The 16494-nt window shown below is 44.3% G+C and overlaps 1 protein-coding gene across 1 annotated transcript in view; it reads right to left on the bottom strand.

Annotated features, from left to right (window-relative positions):
- Positions 1 to 16494, bottom strand: part of KLHDC2 (kelch domain containing 2) — a 151353-nt gene that overhangs the window by 90785 nt on the left and 44074 nt on the right. The window contains exons 3-4 of the mRNA XM_078659710.1: positions 11840 to 11957; positions 11553 to 11668 (exon numbers count right to left, since the gene is read on the bottom strand). Coding sequence (XP_078515836.1) covers positions 11553 to 11668; positions 11840 to 11957 — 234 coding nt within the window. The remainder of the gene's footprint in view (positions 1 to 11552; positions 11669 to 11839; positions 11958 to 16494) is intronic.

The following is a 16494-nucleotide window of genomic DNA, read 5'->3' as shown; positions in this document are numbered from 1 at the left end:
AGCCAAGTGCAGGTCCACACACATCGTCAGCAAAATGCCAGCCAAAGGTCAGTAAACGCAGAGCATCAACCAAACTCCAGTTTAGACGCCCACACACAAACTCTCCCTGGTTTCAAGTGATTTTCTGCCCCGCATTCTCAGTTAATAGCACGCGGTCAGTAAATATAGTTTTGAGTATCATAATGCAATATCGCACTTACTGCTACACCGCCATAGATATAATCAGTAACCAAGGAAAATAACTTATCTGGCTGCCTAGCAGCGAAATAAGAGGAATCGCTTTCTCTTGGATGCTGGTTATACAGACTAAGAAAGCAGTGGATTGGTAGAACATACTTCTTGATTCAAGGACTCATGTGACTTGTAGTCCCTATGCTGTAATGTGTTAGTTGGGCTGCTGAGCAAAAAAAAAAATAAGTATGCATATTCTGAGCCTTCAGGCCTGAACATAGAATTATATACAGAGGAAAGCCTTTCTTGTTGATTTGTTGATGGGACTGTACAAGTGTTGAGACATAAGACTTTTCAAGGTATTTGGCAGCCTTCTTGCTCTTAAATAATTCAAATTCTCAGGAAACAGGGTGCTTTCCTTATTTTCTCTAAAGCAATTGTAGCATATTCAGACCACAGAGTTGATACTTCTTCCGAGTGTCTTATCAATGCCCACAAACTGGCCTTCACAGAGCTGCTTGGTAAAGAATAGAACAGTTTATAAACCAAGGAAAGAGCAGACAGAATCCACAATTGCTGAAAACAAACTAAGTAACTTGTAACTGAAATTATCGCAATCAAAAGCAGGATTAAAGGTAAAGAATACCCACGGATTCAAACTAGTGTGCTTGTTATTTGAGATTTTTAGAAAACTTGCGGCATTGCCCATCTTAAAAGAAAATGCTGCCAAATGTCCTTTGTTACTTGTTTAAAGAGCATCTAGTTTGAGCAAAAATTACACTGATGACAGTTCAACCTCAGGACAGTGCTGGCAGATTTCTTCTTGAAATACCAAGCATGAGCAACGAAAATAAGTTTAGCTTTAACAGGGAAGCCACATTGCAAGAGCCTAAAGATGGCCACATACTACCTGGTTGAGGGAAGGGCCAATCTGTAAAAAAAAAAAAAAAACAGCAGGAGCAATTATGTGATCAAGTTGGTGCCAAAAATATGAACACTAAATTCTCCTGAGTTTTCTGATCTGAGTCAACTAAACGAGCGCTCAATATGATGAAGTAACAGCACTTGACGAAAAAGAGCATGGAAGAATTCAAGATGGTGCCCACTGCCCACAGAGAACTGCAACGCACTTCCCACAAGAGGAAAGGGTGAGAGAGAGATAGAGACTATGACAGTCACCATTTTTTTTTTACTGACTCCCAATGCACCTGGTGATGCTAGAGCTGCATGCTGGGCGCCCATGCAGAACCCCCACCTCCACTCAAGAGGAGCATCAGAGGCTACTTGGATCATCGGTGAGAAGGCGCTGCCTATGTGGGATGCAGCCGATATAGAGTGCTCCAAACCAAAATACCCATCTGACATTGCTGGAGCACATAGGAGAGGGTGGAGGGTTATTGGTACTGCTGATGGCTTACATCAATGACTAGCTATTGGGCTGACTGTCTATACAAACAGGGGTGTAAAATTATAAACAGCTGCCTAGCGGCAATCATCACATAAAAGAAGCTGAAGGGGTCAAAGATTAAGACAGCCCTGTCTCCCTCTCCATCCTGTCATGCAAAAACGGTCAAATGCAGGTTCTTGAGAGAAAGAGACAACTTGTGCCTTCACGATAGATGGGGAGATGCGGGTCCTACTAGCCCTGGAGAAACAGTGAGAGTTGGGTGCACACTGTTTAGGGTTTCTACTCTGACCCAATTACCACTTTATGGCATAAACCTGGGCTGAATTGCGCTGAGCTGCCTGAAGGCCTAATTGGGGATAAGAACAAACACCCCTCCTAGGACAACACAGTCTATCAAAATGTTGAAAACCGTTGACCCCCACACAGCCCAAACTACCCTTCAAAACTAGACACACTGGCAAACAATGACCAGGAAAATGACACTGGGGCTACAGGACAAGGCAGTCGGAATACCCCCACCAGTTTTCCTCGCCTCATTATTCTAATTGTGTCCCATACTTTTCACAGCAGCACACACAGGGAGCAGAAGGTGAACTACTGGGTGCTGTGAATTCCACAGGTGTGATCGTCTGATGCAGCAGGATGAGCCAACACAGGGAGGGAGCAGGTCCTCATGCCAGCTTTCTTTTGACAGTTCTCCTGTCCAGTTTGCCCACTGTCTGCTACCCTCTGCTGCCTGTCTACCTGCTACCCTTGGTTTGTGCCTCCTCTGCTAGTTTCTTGTGCTGTTTTGCCTTTTGTGCTAGTGTTTCTGCCTTCTAGTTTGCCTTTTTTGCTCTTTTTTCTGCCCTCTATTTTGCCTTTTCTGCTCTTTCATTTTTCTGCCCTGTTTTGCCTTTTTCTGCTTGTTTTTGCTCTCTTCATGCAGTTTTCTCAAACCCTGGCTTTTCAACGTAGATCATGCACCCCAGAGCTCCCCAGATGTGAAAGTGCTGCGCTCTCCAAATGCTGATTGATTGATTGATTGCTCACACGCCCCCAGCAGGAGCAAGGGTCAGAGGGGTGCCCTGAATTCCATGTCAGTGTCTAGCAGGAACAGAATGTGAGCTGCAGAGGACTCAGATGTTCACAGGATTGTCCAACAAAATCAACAGTACCAAATAAACAATTTTGTGTGCCTATCTTTGAGGTAGGGCATACGCACAGGCGGCCCCTTGAAATTTGTGTACAAATAAATAATTCAAACTCTATATGAAAACTGACAAATTTCATGAATTGCCTACGGTGGATTGAAAATGCAAAGTACACATTAAACAATTAATGGCTAAGTGGGCCAACCCAAAGTCCTTCTTTGTATATTTTTGTTCTGTTGACATATGCTCGGTAAAACGTAGACCTAAAAGGAATTGAAGGGATCCAGTCAAACAAACCAGCAATGCAGCCAAATAGAAATATCAACTTGCAAGCATAAAAACTACTTATAAAAAAGACGTTATTTCCCTGTAAAGTGGCTTCAATTGACTTCATTAAGCCCATTTAGTTGCAGAACAGACTATTAAGTAAATAATGTGATGAATGGTTTGCAAGAATAAGTTGTGAATGTTTTCTTGAAAAGTGCATTGATGATTTGCAATTTTTTAAGAGTTTTCTAAAATTGTATTAAAGCAGCTATATTATCATTGTTTTTAACAGAATGTATTTTATGTAATTTGTTGATCTCAGTAGAGGACTAAATCAAATTAAATCTATTGACGGATTGGGGAACATTCTCACCGGTTCTGGGGGTCTGCTACTTGCTCGCCGCACTACCTGGTCTTCAGCCAGCACTGCTTGCCCCCGCCGACCATCTGCGGCCGCCGAGAGGGGCAGGGCAGGACTGCCTACAACTCCCAGCATCCCCTGCTTCGCGGGGACGCCGCCTGACAGCTGGGGCTTCCGCTCGGAGGCGTACTTGAGACAGCCCTTCCTCCCGGGACGCGCGCGGGCATTGCCGGGCTGAGCCCGGGCAGAGGGCGGGCCGTCTGTGGCCGTCCGGGGCCAGAGGAGGCCGGGCCGGGCTACCCCCCTTAGCTGCATCATGGGTAAGCGTAAACATCTGTGCACTGATGGACAAGGGGTTAAAAATGCTAAAGTTCCGCGCAAGGCTGATACTATTATATCGTATTTAACGTCAACTGTAGGCGCTATCAACCACAAAATCGCCAATGCTGAAAAGGAGCTAGAACTTGACAGGGCGATTGACTTATTTATTCCAGACACATTACTTGTTTCTACAGAGGTCCCGAGCGAGCGCACTCACGTTGAGGCACCATCTAGTCATGAACTTGTGCCCCAAGCTTCTTTGCTAGTGTCTACAGAGGGATCCTGCTCTAATGAACCCTCGACTTCGGCCAGACCCAAGCTAAAAAAACATACTGGGAAAGCTATTTACCTGCCTCATGATTCAAATGATGAAATTCTCACAGATCTGGGGGATAAAATAGAAGAACTGTTTATTGCACAATTAGAGCCTCTGTTGGTGGGTATTGGTAAAGACATTGTTGACTGTCTGAACACATGTGTAGCTGGCCTACTCAAGAGGTGTGAGAAAATTGACTCCTTTATTAAAGAATATCGAAGATTAGACTGCCACACGGCGAGTGACCATAAAATTGTTGAGAACCAAGACACAGAGCCCATGGTATGCTCAGGGCCAAATGACCATCCATGGAACCCACGCCCTTACGTGCCTCATAAATTTCAGTCATCAGCAATTACTTTGGACACTGCGAGAAGTGGCACCGGATCTCTTACTTCACATCCAAGGGTTGTACCTGCTATAAAGAAAAACCATAACACACAAGTTCTGTGCCCTAATACTTTCAATATTGCATCTAAGTCTTGTAGCCCCAGGTTACACCTCCCACCTGACGCTGCTCCTTTTGTGGCAGTGTTAACGGGGTCCCTCCCCTTGAACACAATGGGAGAGAGTCCACTGAGGAGCTTTTAGTTAAATCAAGGGAATGGTGTAAACACTACTCAAGTGGGGAGGGTGATATATCATCTTCCATCATCATGGCCAGAAGGGTAGGGTGGGTAGGTCACAGACCTAAGAACATCACTGGCGACTGTATTGTTGTAAACTTTGGTGGGAGAAATATGGCCGAAAAATTGTTCTGGGATGGATCTGATTTCTTAACCAAAGGAATTAGACCACTACCTCTTGGTTTCTTCTATCCTCCACGGGGTAGCCAGAAAACACGCCCTCCAGCTCAGAGTGTAACAGCAAACAGAGATACTCCCACTCTGGGACCGTGTTACTTTGCTAGGTTCCCAGACAGTGGTGTTTCTGTTACTGCTTCGTTACCTTTGCATTCCCCCTTAATCCCCGGAAGCTTTACAGATTCCCGAAGATACACAGAGCGGGGGCTTGCCATTGTCAAATCGTTTCTCCCCCTTGCTCCAGTTAGAGAACTTGGATTGACTACATATCCCATGTGACACTAGATATCTGAGTGCCCCTAATCCAACCAACAGAAACTCTTGTAGAATACTTAGCTGGAACATCGCTGGTAGTAGATCTAAAATCCATGATGAGAACTGGGTAGGTTTTGTCACATCCTTTCACATAATAGCCCTCCAAGAAACTTGGGACACAGCAAATAGCCCTTTTGTAGATGGGTATATTCACTATAGCATCCCCGCAAAACCTAGCATGGCGGGGAGGGCTAAGGGAGGATTAGCACTACTAATCTCATTGAACATGAATGGGTCAGCAAAACAGTTAGAGACAGGCTCACCGCATTGCTTAGCAGTAGAACTACTGGTTGAGAACTCCCCCACTGTTTTATTTCTAAATTTTTATAATTCACCAGTAATTGTCAGTCTTAATCAACAACTAGAATCGCTCGGGGAATTTTTAGAGACGTATAGAGCGACACACAACAGTTTGGAGGTCATCCTTTTGGGCGACTTCAATATACACCCATGTCCCTTGGAGTGCACTACGGTAGATAACGGGGGGCCACCTTATGCGTTGCCCGCGCACTTTGAACACACAAATCAAGGGGGTTCCTTGGAGAGTCTCCTGGCCTCCTTCAATCTTTATGAATCAGGCTGTTGTGTAGACGGGCCTAGACCCCCCACGTTTAAAGGTAAAGACACAGGATCGGTTATTGAATATATTTTTTTATCGTCTTTTATTTTACCCATGATTTTAACCTATAGGGTAGAAGACTCTACTTTTTTTTAGCGATCATAACCCTGTGATATTGGAGGTTGCTTTAGGGGGTTTATTGGATTTTAAAGATACTCCGACCACATGTGCCATGGATCTGACAACTAAAGATCAGGGTAGGAGGCTGAAATGGTCTAAGGTCACCCCGATTACTTTTTTACAAGATGTTCTGGCTAAGGTTGAAGTAGAGGTTGGCATTTGCTTAGATAACACAGGCTGCAAAAGTAGGATAACTAAGGCATTTAATATAATATGCCAACAAGTGAATACTGATCTAACAGCTAAATGCAAACCAGGCGGCCAAAGACATAAAAGATGGTTTGATTCAAATTGTTCCAAGGCACACTCTGCTCTCCTAACTACGCTGAAGGAAACAACCAGAAACAGAACACACATAGTTTCCCTTGTGAAACAATATAAACAGGCCATTCAGGATCGTAAACGCCAGATCAAGGATGAGGCATGGAGTGACCTTCAATCAGATGAAGTCTTGCGGGATAGCTCCAAATTCTGGGGGGTTATCAACCAGCCCTTTTTTTCAGGGGTGGAGAACCAAGGTGTAGAATGCATTATCCCAGATGAACAGTGGATTGTTCACTTTGGAAACATCTATAGCTAGTCAACCCCTGGTCCCACACAGGAGTGTTTTTCCTTTCATCATGTGGGACCAATTTTGGCCTTTGAGGAGGAGGATGTGGAAAAAGCCATAAATGAGACACTCAAAAACAAGGCCCCGGGCCCGGATGGGGTTCCTGCGGACTTATACAAGTGCGCACCGAAATTCTGGGCCAAGATTTTGACCAATGTTTTTAATGCCTCAAGAGAAAACAATTTTCCTGAGTCCTGGGCAAGGTCGATTATTGTTCCAATTTTTAAGAAGGGCCAAAGGGGTGATCCTGCCTGCTATTGGCCTATTTCCCTAATAGACTCAGCCGTTAAAATCTTGGGCAGAGTCATTTTAGGTAGAATGACAACATGGCTAGAAGGCAGAGGAACCCTGTCCAATGCCCAGTATGGCTTCAGGGCTAAGAGGAGCACATTGGATCAATGTTTAAATCCCCACCGGATCATTAGCAAATACACAACAGTGAAGGAGGGGGCCTTGTACATGGCCTTCATGGACCTCTCCTCAGCATTCGATCTGGTAAACAGGTCGAGGCTGTGGAGGGTCCTCCTGGACATGGGCATCGACCCCCCACTTGTGGGTTTTTTAGCTGATCTTCACCGCGGATTACAGGCCTCTGTTAGAGTCACCCGGGAGGGAAGGTGTACTAACCACTTCAAATCAGAGAGGGGGGTGCGGCAAGGATGCATCCTGGCCCCCCTCCTCTTTACATTATATATAAATGCACTTGAGCCAGCCCTGGCCACCTCAACGGTGGACGTCCCGCGTGCAGGGGAGACTAACATCCCGGACCCTCTTGTACGCGGACGACGCCGTTCTCTTGGCACGCACTGGGGTGGCCCTTAATCGATTATTGGCCTCTTTTGGCCACTTCATGACCTCGTTAGACCTGAAAATTAACACCCAAAAATCTCAGGTCATGATTGTCGGATCGTCTAGCAGGAAAAAGAAATCAATAACATTTTGTTGCACAGGCAAAGAGGTAAAGAGGGTTCCGATTTTTACCTATTTGGGAGTGATTTTGGATGATAGAGGAACCTGGGGTGTTCAACATAAGTCAGAAACCAACGCAGTAGCAAGATCAGCTGCAGCCCTGTTGAGTTTTGCTAAAAGGTTGGGGGCGCGACCAATGGAGGCTATCCTTAAAGTGTATAAAGCCAAATGCCTGGCTATAGCCACTTATGGTTCTGTGATCTGGGGATATACTAAATGTGACAACATCCAGACTGTGGAAAATACATTTTTTAGATCTTTGCTTTCCGTTCCCCAGTCCACTCCCACTTTTACAATACATACAGAGCTAGGCATGGGGTTTGTAATAGACCTAATAAAATCCGCTTCCGTCATTGGTTGGTTAAAAACCTGGCTTAATCCGGAAATTTCCCTAGACCATATGATTCTTAAAGTCTGCCTTGCACTGGATAATGCCCACAGAATCCCATGGCTGGCCTATGTTAAATCAATGCTTACAATTGTGGGGCGTACTGAGCTCTTTCACTCTCCTGAACGCATTAAAAAAGAGGATGTCACGGTGATAAAATCTGCACTGGTAAATCTGTTTGCGGCAGAGCGGGAGGAGATTGAGATGAGAAAACCATGTGTTAGAAGGAATTATGTACCTACAACTGTCCCAGGCATTGAACCCTATCTTGTTTTTGTAACCAGACCATTTCATCGCTTTCTTTTAACTAGATTCCGTTTTAACCTGATACATTTTTTGCTCGGTTCTTATACTACTTGGGAGACCCCAGTTAATGCCAATCCTTGCGATTGCGATCACTTCTCCACACAGGATACACTACATTTCACTATGTTTTGTGAACACTATGCACAAATAAGAAAAAAATATCTGTTACCAATCTTGCGGGAGGCGGGCTTTTTACAGGTCAGGCCAGCACTCCTGTTTTTACAACTTTTATCTAGTGCACGTGTAACATTCCATGTAGCAAGTTTTTTAGTGGCAGGTGTTCGCATAAACAAGAAGCGCTCTAATTTACGGCACAGACATACAATAATTGAATCATGCTTGTAGTGCCGTTGCCTTTTTAAAACCATGTAGCTAATTGGTTAAATGGAATTTTTTAATTCTTTTTATTGAACTTATGAAATATGCTCATTTTAAATATGAAATGTTATTTATACTCTCTATGTTTTTAAGTAATTGCAATTGTATGTACCGTAGTATTGTTTTGCACGTGATTATTTGTACCCTGTGTCTTTTTCTGATTTTTATTAATCGAATAAAAGTGATTGACTGACTGACTGACTGATTGATTTATTGATTTGCATTGGCATCCTGTGATCTGTAAAAGAGTTTGCAGATGGTGATTTTACAAATAAATCCTACTTGAATGAGTGACCATGGACCCTAGTAGTTCACGCTCAAAGAAAGTGCAAGCAGTGCCTGTTCCAAGGCACCTGTAAAACCATTATAGATGGTGCAGAAAATGCACTTATGGTGTCGAAGTTAAAAGTCATATGTGGGCTGCAGTGTGTATTCACATGTACATATATGACAAAAATATATGGCTGCCATGAGCACCACTGGCTCCGCCTCAGCGGCAGCTTTAAATTCACTGCAATGGTAGGAAAAAATCCGTTTGCCGTTTATAGAAGCCTATTTTTATCTATTCGAAAGTCATCCCTAATGTGTGCTTTTAAAAAAAAAGCTTATTTTATTTATACAGAAGTCACCACCAAAGAGTGCCCATAGGGCAGGGTGCTAACATATACTATACATTGGGGTTGGTGTGCTTACACAGTGAAATCAATCCCAAAGCTATTTTACTGTTTGACCGTTACTAGACTTTTTCCACAAACAGTGTCTACAATCTTTGTTTCCTATTTTTGATAGGGAAAAGGCGAGAAACAAAAAATCAAAGTTAGTCTCTTCTTAATTTTCAAATTCTGATTTAATAGTGAAACACTAGGTGGAAAGGGAACTGTGCAAAAATGTAACTAAGGCTACTGAGGCAGAACTGGCTTGAAACTATTTCTGCCCCTCACCATGGCCTCCAGAGCTGGGATAGACAACCTTGGCTGTGACAGAACCAGTTGTGCCCTTATCAGGTGGGAGGAGAGCTCATCTAAATAAGTGGCTAAGGAGCTGATGACAGGCTTTTGCCTGGTGGAAGCTGGCTTCCGGAATCTTGAAACAAAAAGAAGTGCTGCAAAAAAAAAGGTGGCGGAAAGAAAAGAGTTAGGATTTGGTGGTAGAATTTCTCCAGTCTCAGCCAAGTGCATTGATAAATCTTAGACACATTAGCCACCACCTCCTGAGAACATTACTGGGCCTAGGACAACTCCACCATAAGATGACAGCACTTGCTGAAAATAGACTCCTGGCTGCTGCAGCAAGAAAAAGACTCCTGAATCCTGCTGGCAGCCAGGGACAGGAACTGCACCAAGAGTCACGCGGCTAGCCTCCTGTTTGCCTGCTTTGTGGACACAAAAACCAGACAAAGTCCTGATTTCAAGATCGTTCAGGTGACCACAAAAAGACCGGACCCTACAGAATACCTGGCTGTAGAGAGACCAGGTTTTGAGAAATCTAACCTGAGCAGCTTTGGATTGCAGGACGGACCAGGAGAAACATTCCGAGCGCTTTGTGTATGTTGGAACTCAGTAATTTTTTCCACCTTCAAAGAACTGGGACAGTGTGCGGAGATGTGCACAGGGAGGTCACAGTTAAGATGCACAAAAAAAATAAAACGGTTTCATCCCACTGAGAAAACTGGTTGAGAAAAACATTACAGAGAAGGTATCTAGCATTACGAAATTCGGCCTGGCGGCAGCTTCAAGTCTTACTCTGCCAGAAGATTTTGACTTTCATTTCAGAGCCTGAGTCTGAACAGAATTCCAAGACTTCTTTCCTGGTGGTTATTTTCATCCAGAAAATAGTCCCTCGGATACCTGTGGTTTTCTAATCGGATACTGGGAAACATCTACCTCCCAGGTTGGGTAGTATGTATTTTTTAATCCCTTGAACAGTTGACGTAAATATGCTGCACAACAAAGAGTTAAAATGAAGCCGTACCATAGCATTTGATTCTGCATTACCAATAATAGGGAAAAACAAGCATTGTCAAAGTCAATAATTCACGCCTTAAAGACCTATTCTTCTTCTTCTTCAAAGAGTTGGCTTTGGCAATGATTTTAGTCATACTGTACTGTAGCAGGGCTAAAAAGAATATTTTAAAATAAATTATCATGTGCTGTCGCATCTTTTTGTAGCCACGCAGTAACATAGTGTGTATATTTCTACCAATTGATCTCTGAGGTGAACTAGAAAAAAAGTAGCCAAAAAAGCACTTTTTTGATATACCGCTAATGCGCTAAACAAATAATTATCAAAAAGGGAAGTGGGTTGGGAGAGCAAGCGGAGGACGTGGCAACATGAAGGAAGGGCAGGAGAGAAGGATGCGGGTGGGGGACAGAAACACAAGCGAGAGACAAGAAAGGGGAAACACACTGACAACTGAGAGTGGATGGGGAAGCACCTGAACAATAGAGACATGGAGGGATAGCGAAGCACATAGCTAATGTAAAGCCATTGTGATGAGTTAGCATATGGACAAGGGAAGAAGGGCGGGGAAGGGGAAGCAAATGGACAAAAGAGAAGGATGTGTGCTGAGAAGGGAAAGCAGACAGACAACAGAGATTTTGGTGAGTGGGGATGGGGAAACAAATGGACAATGGAGGGGATAGGGAAGCAAGAACAGCAACGGTAGGTGTACGGTAGGGAGGAAGCAAGAACAGCAACTGAGGGAGGGAGTGAGGGGAGGAACAGGAACACAGAGTACACGAGAAAGACTACTGAAAAACACTCACTCCTATAGAGTACTTAAGCTAAAAGCAAAACGTAGCTCCAGAAAAGGGAGCAGTGGAAAGACGCTAGCAATGGGTCAATGCTCCAGAGGAGGACAAACAACAGAAGACGAAGGAAAGCCCAAGGAAACTGATAAAGAAGAAGCAGGTAAATGAGAGTGACAATAAAGCCAACCAACAGAAAGAAATGGACGGGCCCTAAGCTCACTGTAAGCTCATAACATGTCTCACAACAGACAGTGCATGAGATGTCTTAGGCGTCACCAAAAAAAAAGGTGCAGTACTAGTTTTCACTTTAAACATACCTATTTTTATAAACCCACACGCCAAGCTTGTCCTTCTCCGAAGGAGGAACACCTTTACAGACTATTCTATTCCACTGCAATACGCTGTCATCCGAACTCAAGTCCAACATGTAGAACTGCAAACACAAATTAGAAGAATCTGAATGTTTAAATAGCATAGCAATCTCAGTCATGAAATAAACACTTGAGGATGATTCTTCGAGGATCCAGGTTAGATTTTAGGTTAAAAATAGGAATAGCATGAAAGAGGCAGAGAACATGCTTAAAACGGATAATACAGGACCAACCTCATTTGTGTTGCCTCTTGCATGATGACCTCCAAATAAGTACATTATTTTATTCACGCACACTGCACAACTGCCCGACATGGAGGGTGGAATTTCACCTGTGGTGCTCTTTTTTGTCCTTGCAAAGAAAAAAACTCTTTTCAGAAAGTCTCAACAATACACAATCTGCACAATGTTTTCTTTGATTACTACAAATGATTATTAAAATAAAACACAAGCAGAGTCGATTGGAATTGCAATATCATTAAGTTCAGCCCATTTCTAAATGCTGCATATGTAGGAAGATAAGGAATCAGGCAAAAGAACAGCAAATCGCATAATGGAACGAAATTAAATATTTTTTTTAAAAGCCAGAATTTAATTTTAGCTTGTCATCGCACCATACCACTCAGACAACTGACCACATCTCCTCCCTCTGCCCCTTAAGGCTCAAATGTCCTCCCCAATTCTCGGTACTCGCATATGATGGCACTACTGCTTGTGCTACGTATTGTTTTCTTTCCAAGTACATCTCTTTCAAAGCCTGTTGCAAGAGTAACAATACAAGTGTCAAAAGCACATGGTGAAGACATAAATTAATTCATGTTTCTACGTATTGCAAATATAACCATGCCACAGAGTGGAGAAGTGTGGCTCACTGGTTAGAGGAGGCAGAGCTGGAAGCAGAGGTCAGCCTGGGACCAGGGTTCAATTCCCGGCTCGGCGGGGTCTTGAGTCCTAAAATATCCATGGACTCGACAATTCTCGCTCCGGTGCCTACTCGATTCACGGGTTCACACTCTGCGACTCTGGGCAATAGCTTGCTTAATCTCCACAACGGCCCCTCGCGGTGGGATGCCTGGCTTTCACCTTGTGGATGCCCTGCCGGGGTTATCTCACAGGGGAATACCAGGACGGGTTCCCTAAGCAAGCGCTTAGAAACCGCTTGGTGATTTGCGCTATATAAATTCCTGTACATTTACATTTACATTTACATTTACATTTACAGCTGTCAGGCGTCTTCGACCCAGATTATCATTATTATTAATATTTTTTTACAGCAATGAAGATTCATCAGCGCTAGCTGAAGCTAAGTGACACTAATCAATGATTCACTAAGGTTCCCTGTTCAAGATCTAGCTGATACATAAGATGCAAAAGGCGCAAATGACTTCCATTATTTTTTCTTCTATATACATAGACTTTCTACTTTTTTTGACAATTTATCATTGGAACAATTTGTTTTTATGAGTAAGACAGTTTCACATTTAATAAATATTATTTTTTTAAAGAATGCAAGATGGCCACTCTACAGCATATTCTGCTAGTCCTGCAGAACAAAAATGTCTCAAGCTATTTAAATCTCCTATTCACAAACGTTCATGTTCTCATGTGTAAGGTTTACAGCAAATACCTGAGGAGTGTTTCAATTTGCAGTTCGGCTCATCTGAGCCCTAGAACTTTCACAAAGATAACAGCAGAAGTAGTCACCCATCTACTTCGATTGATGAAATCTTGCATGCTTCCTATCATCCACTTTCACTTATGGATGCGAGAACACTGCAATGGGCTTTACATCAGCAATGGAACCAATGTTTTAGGAACCTAAGGAGTATGATGCCACTACCACCATTCCAGATCACCAACTTCCAGTCGGTGGAAATTGCCACCAAATGACTTATGGGGGAGAGGATCAGACTTGCCCTTCTGTTATTATGTTGCCCAAAGGCTCCTGGCGTGTGTACCCCGGACATCGCAAATCACCTCCTACCTTTTACAGTTATGTATGCTATACAATAACGATGTTTGTAGTAAGTGAATCTATCAGCATTTTGTTTCACTGTGTGACCTATATGTGGGTGTGTAGTGACAAATATGTCAATTACCACCGTTTGTTTAAAATGGTAAATAAAAAATTAATTAAAAAAAACTTCCAGTCGGTGGTCAGTCCCCACAAACATGACAGAAGGGAAACCTCGCAGACCTCCTTGGTTTAAGGTTACAGCCATTTTTTTTTTGTTTGAATATTTTTATTGATATTTCAACATATGGTAACAATACAGAGCCGTAATCGGAGGGGGGTAAGGCAAAGGTTATTTTTGCGATGTGCAGCAAGGAACAAGTACAGTGACAGCATTATACATTACAATCTTCTCCATTCCTAACCATCGTTGCTGAAAAGAAGAAAGACGTTACATGAAACGAACAACAATTCCCCTCCATGCTCCCCACTGGGATGTGTTGTCTGTATCTACATAGACCCTTAACCATCGGCCAGAATAGAGATGGCTTTGAGTGGTCGAGTCAGTGGGACATAGCATGCGAATGTGGCTCATCGCGTGTAGCGAGTGTATGTCCAGTGTGATGGTATAGGGGCAAGGTGCCGTTGGATGTCGTTATAGGCGCGGTACTGACTATTCCACGTACAGACCTCCCTCGGTAATTATTCAGGGAGAGAAGGAAAGTGAAAAGCATATCAGACATGTTTCTACATCGCAAGGATGCATGTCATGTTCACGAGGCGTAGCGCGCAATGCATCTGTTCATCACTCAGTGAGTCATAGTGGGGTCTCATCGTTGTCATTCCAGCCTCGTTCACTCCGTAGGGGGAATATGGAAACAGGGAAGGGGGAGGGGTGGGGTGTGGTCATCAAGCTCAGTGACGCGTTGTGTGTGTTGCGGTGGGAGCGTCGCGACATGAGCGGGTCTCAGGGAGGTCAGCAGGTGAGCTTGTCGCTGCTTGTCTAGTTTGAGGAGGGCGTGGGGGCGTACGCAGGAGGTGTGAGATGTGGGGAAGGCATGGAGGGTGTCATCTCGCCCGTTAGAGTGTGGTGTCATCTGAGGGCGTGGCAGTCGCCCCTTCAGGCGGTGCATGTGTATCTCAGCCAGGGGCGTCAAGGCCATTGTCCACGTCGGCTGCCTCTTCTATTGCATCTCTATCCCTTCTGGGGGAATAATTGTCAGGTGTGAGGTCTCCCAGTGATTGGCATTCCCTATGGAAGGAGCGGAGTGTGTTGTCCCATAAAGTTGCTACTGGGAACTGTCGCAAACCTGCTATCTCCTCATTGAGGAGGACGATGCTTTCTGCCCTTGCCCAGTTGTCGAGGGAGGCGCGCCAGTGTTGTGTTAGGGGTGGAGTTGTGCGTTTCCAATGTTTGGTGAGCAGTCTTTTGGCTGTAAGGAGGCCGAGGTCCCAAAATCGGGAGGGGACTCTATTAAGGGCGGTTCTCTTGTAGAGGCCCAATAGGCATGCCTCCCATGTGTGCGGTATTAGCATGGCCGTGCATCGCTCGAGAATCAGCAGCACCGACCGCCAGTATGTTTGTATCCGTGGGCATTGCCACAGCATATGTAGCAGGTCCGCTCCAGTAAGCGCACATCTCGGGCAGCTAGCCGTGGCACCTGGGAAATAGTGGTTGATTTTGTCTGGCGAGAGGTATGCCCTGTGCAAGATGTAAAATTGAATCACCTTAAAACGTGCGTTGCGAGGGACGTTTTTGGGGCTTGCTAATACCATCGCCCACTCCTTGTCCGTCCAGTTCCTCCCCCAGTCGGTCACCCATTTGGTACGCAGAGGTTGTAGAGCATGCTGTGTGTGTGTGACAATAGCGTTTGAGCTAGCCAATGTATCGCATGCGAACCATTCCCCATGACGTGCAGGTGTTGTATCAGTTGATGTGTGGGGGGCTCGTCAGTGATGTTACCCCACCGTCTTGTGAATGCCGCCACAATGGAGGCGTGTTGTAAGAACTGTCCCGCCGGGACGCCCATGTCGCTGACTGGTGTCGCAAAGGGGATCAGGGTTCCGTCGGCATACAAGTCCGCCATGGTGTCCACTCCCGAGCGTGTCCAGTGCTCCAGTGCGGCTTCCGTGACGACGGTTGTTACCTTTTAAGGTTACAGCCATAACGCATGCATCTCTACAGAGCTAACGGGCACACTTGGGGAGTACAGCAATCACTGCCTTGTGATGAACTGTCATTAACCACTTAGAATGAAGAGGTGAGACGGTCACAGAGGGTTTTCCTTTCGAAGATTTTTTAAACATACATTAACACGAAAACAGGAGCAGCTACCAAACTCCTAAGCAATGAATTAGTGAACATCTACATCTAGGTATTCTGCTCAGGGGCACACCAAACACACGTGAAGGAATATGCTTGTAGTTGTACTGGATTTTCGGCCTGCCTTACGTTTTACCTCTGGTACCTTTTATGCAGAAATCTATTCAAAATATATGGCAGCTCAGAGGAAATGACTTTGATCACCCCGAACTAAACCAGCCGACTTGATATTTGACCATTATAACGAACTTTCAGCCTCTCTAAGGCACTGGAACAGCTAAAAAGAAGAACTAAAAGGCTGCAGTCTATTTAGTCACAAGGTTATATAGATTTCAGATTTCATGTTGCATGTTTCTTTCTCACCACATTGCTAAATTGGTTTGTTCTCACAGCTTTAGATAGTATTTTTCATGTGATTGTGGATATAAGCACTCCCTTAAAAACATTTCACAGAAGGGATTGTTTAGTCTATTGGCTTTTGTTGTCTTGGTTCACATGTGTTTTCCTTTATCCCAATGCCTCCCTATCTCCTGACAATTATGTTAGCCCTCTAAATGTGAAATTGTTAAAATCTGCACTCAACATAACTTTTGCACAGGTTTGTCTTGCCGG

Source organism: Lissotriton helveticus, chromosome 9 (genome assembly GCF_964261635.1).
Source record: "Lissotriton helveticus chromosome 9, aLisHel1.1, whole genome shotgun sequence".
Classification (NCBI taxonomy): Eukaryota; Metazoa; Chordata; class Amphibia; order Caudata; family Salamandridae; genus Lissotriton; species Lissotriton helveticus.
The sequence above is the reverse complement of the archived record's forward strand: the minus strand, read 5'-3'. Positions and strand labels throughout refer to the sequence as shown.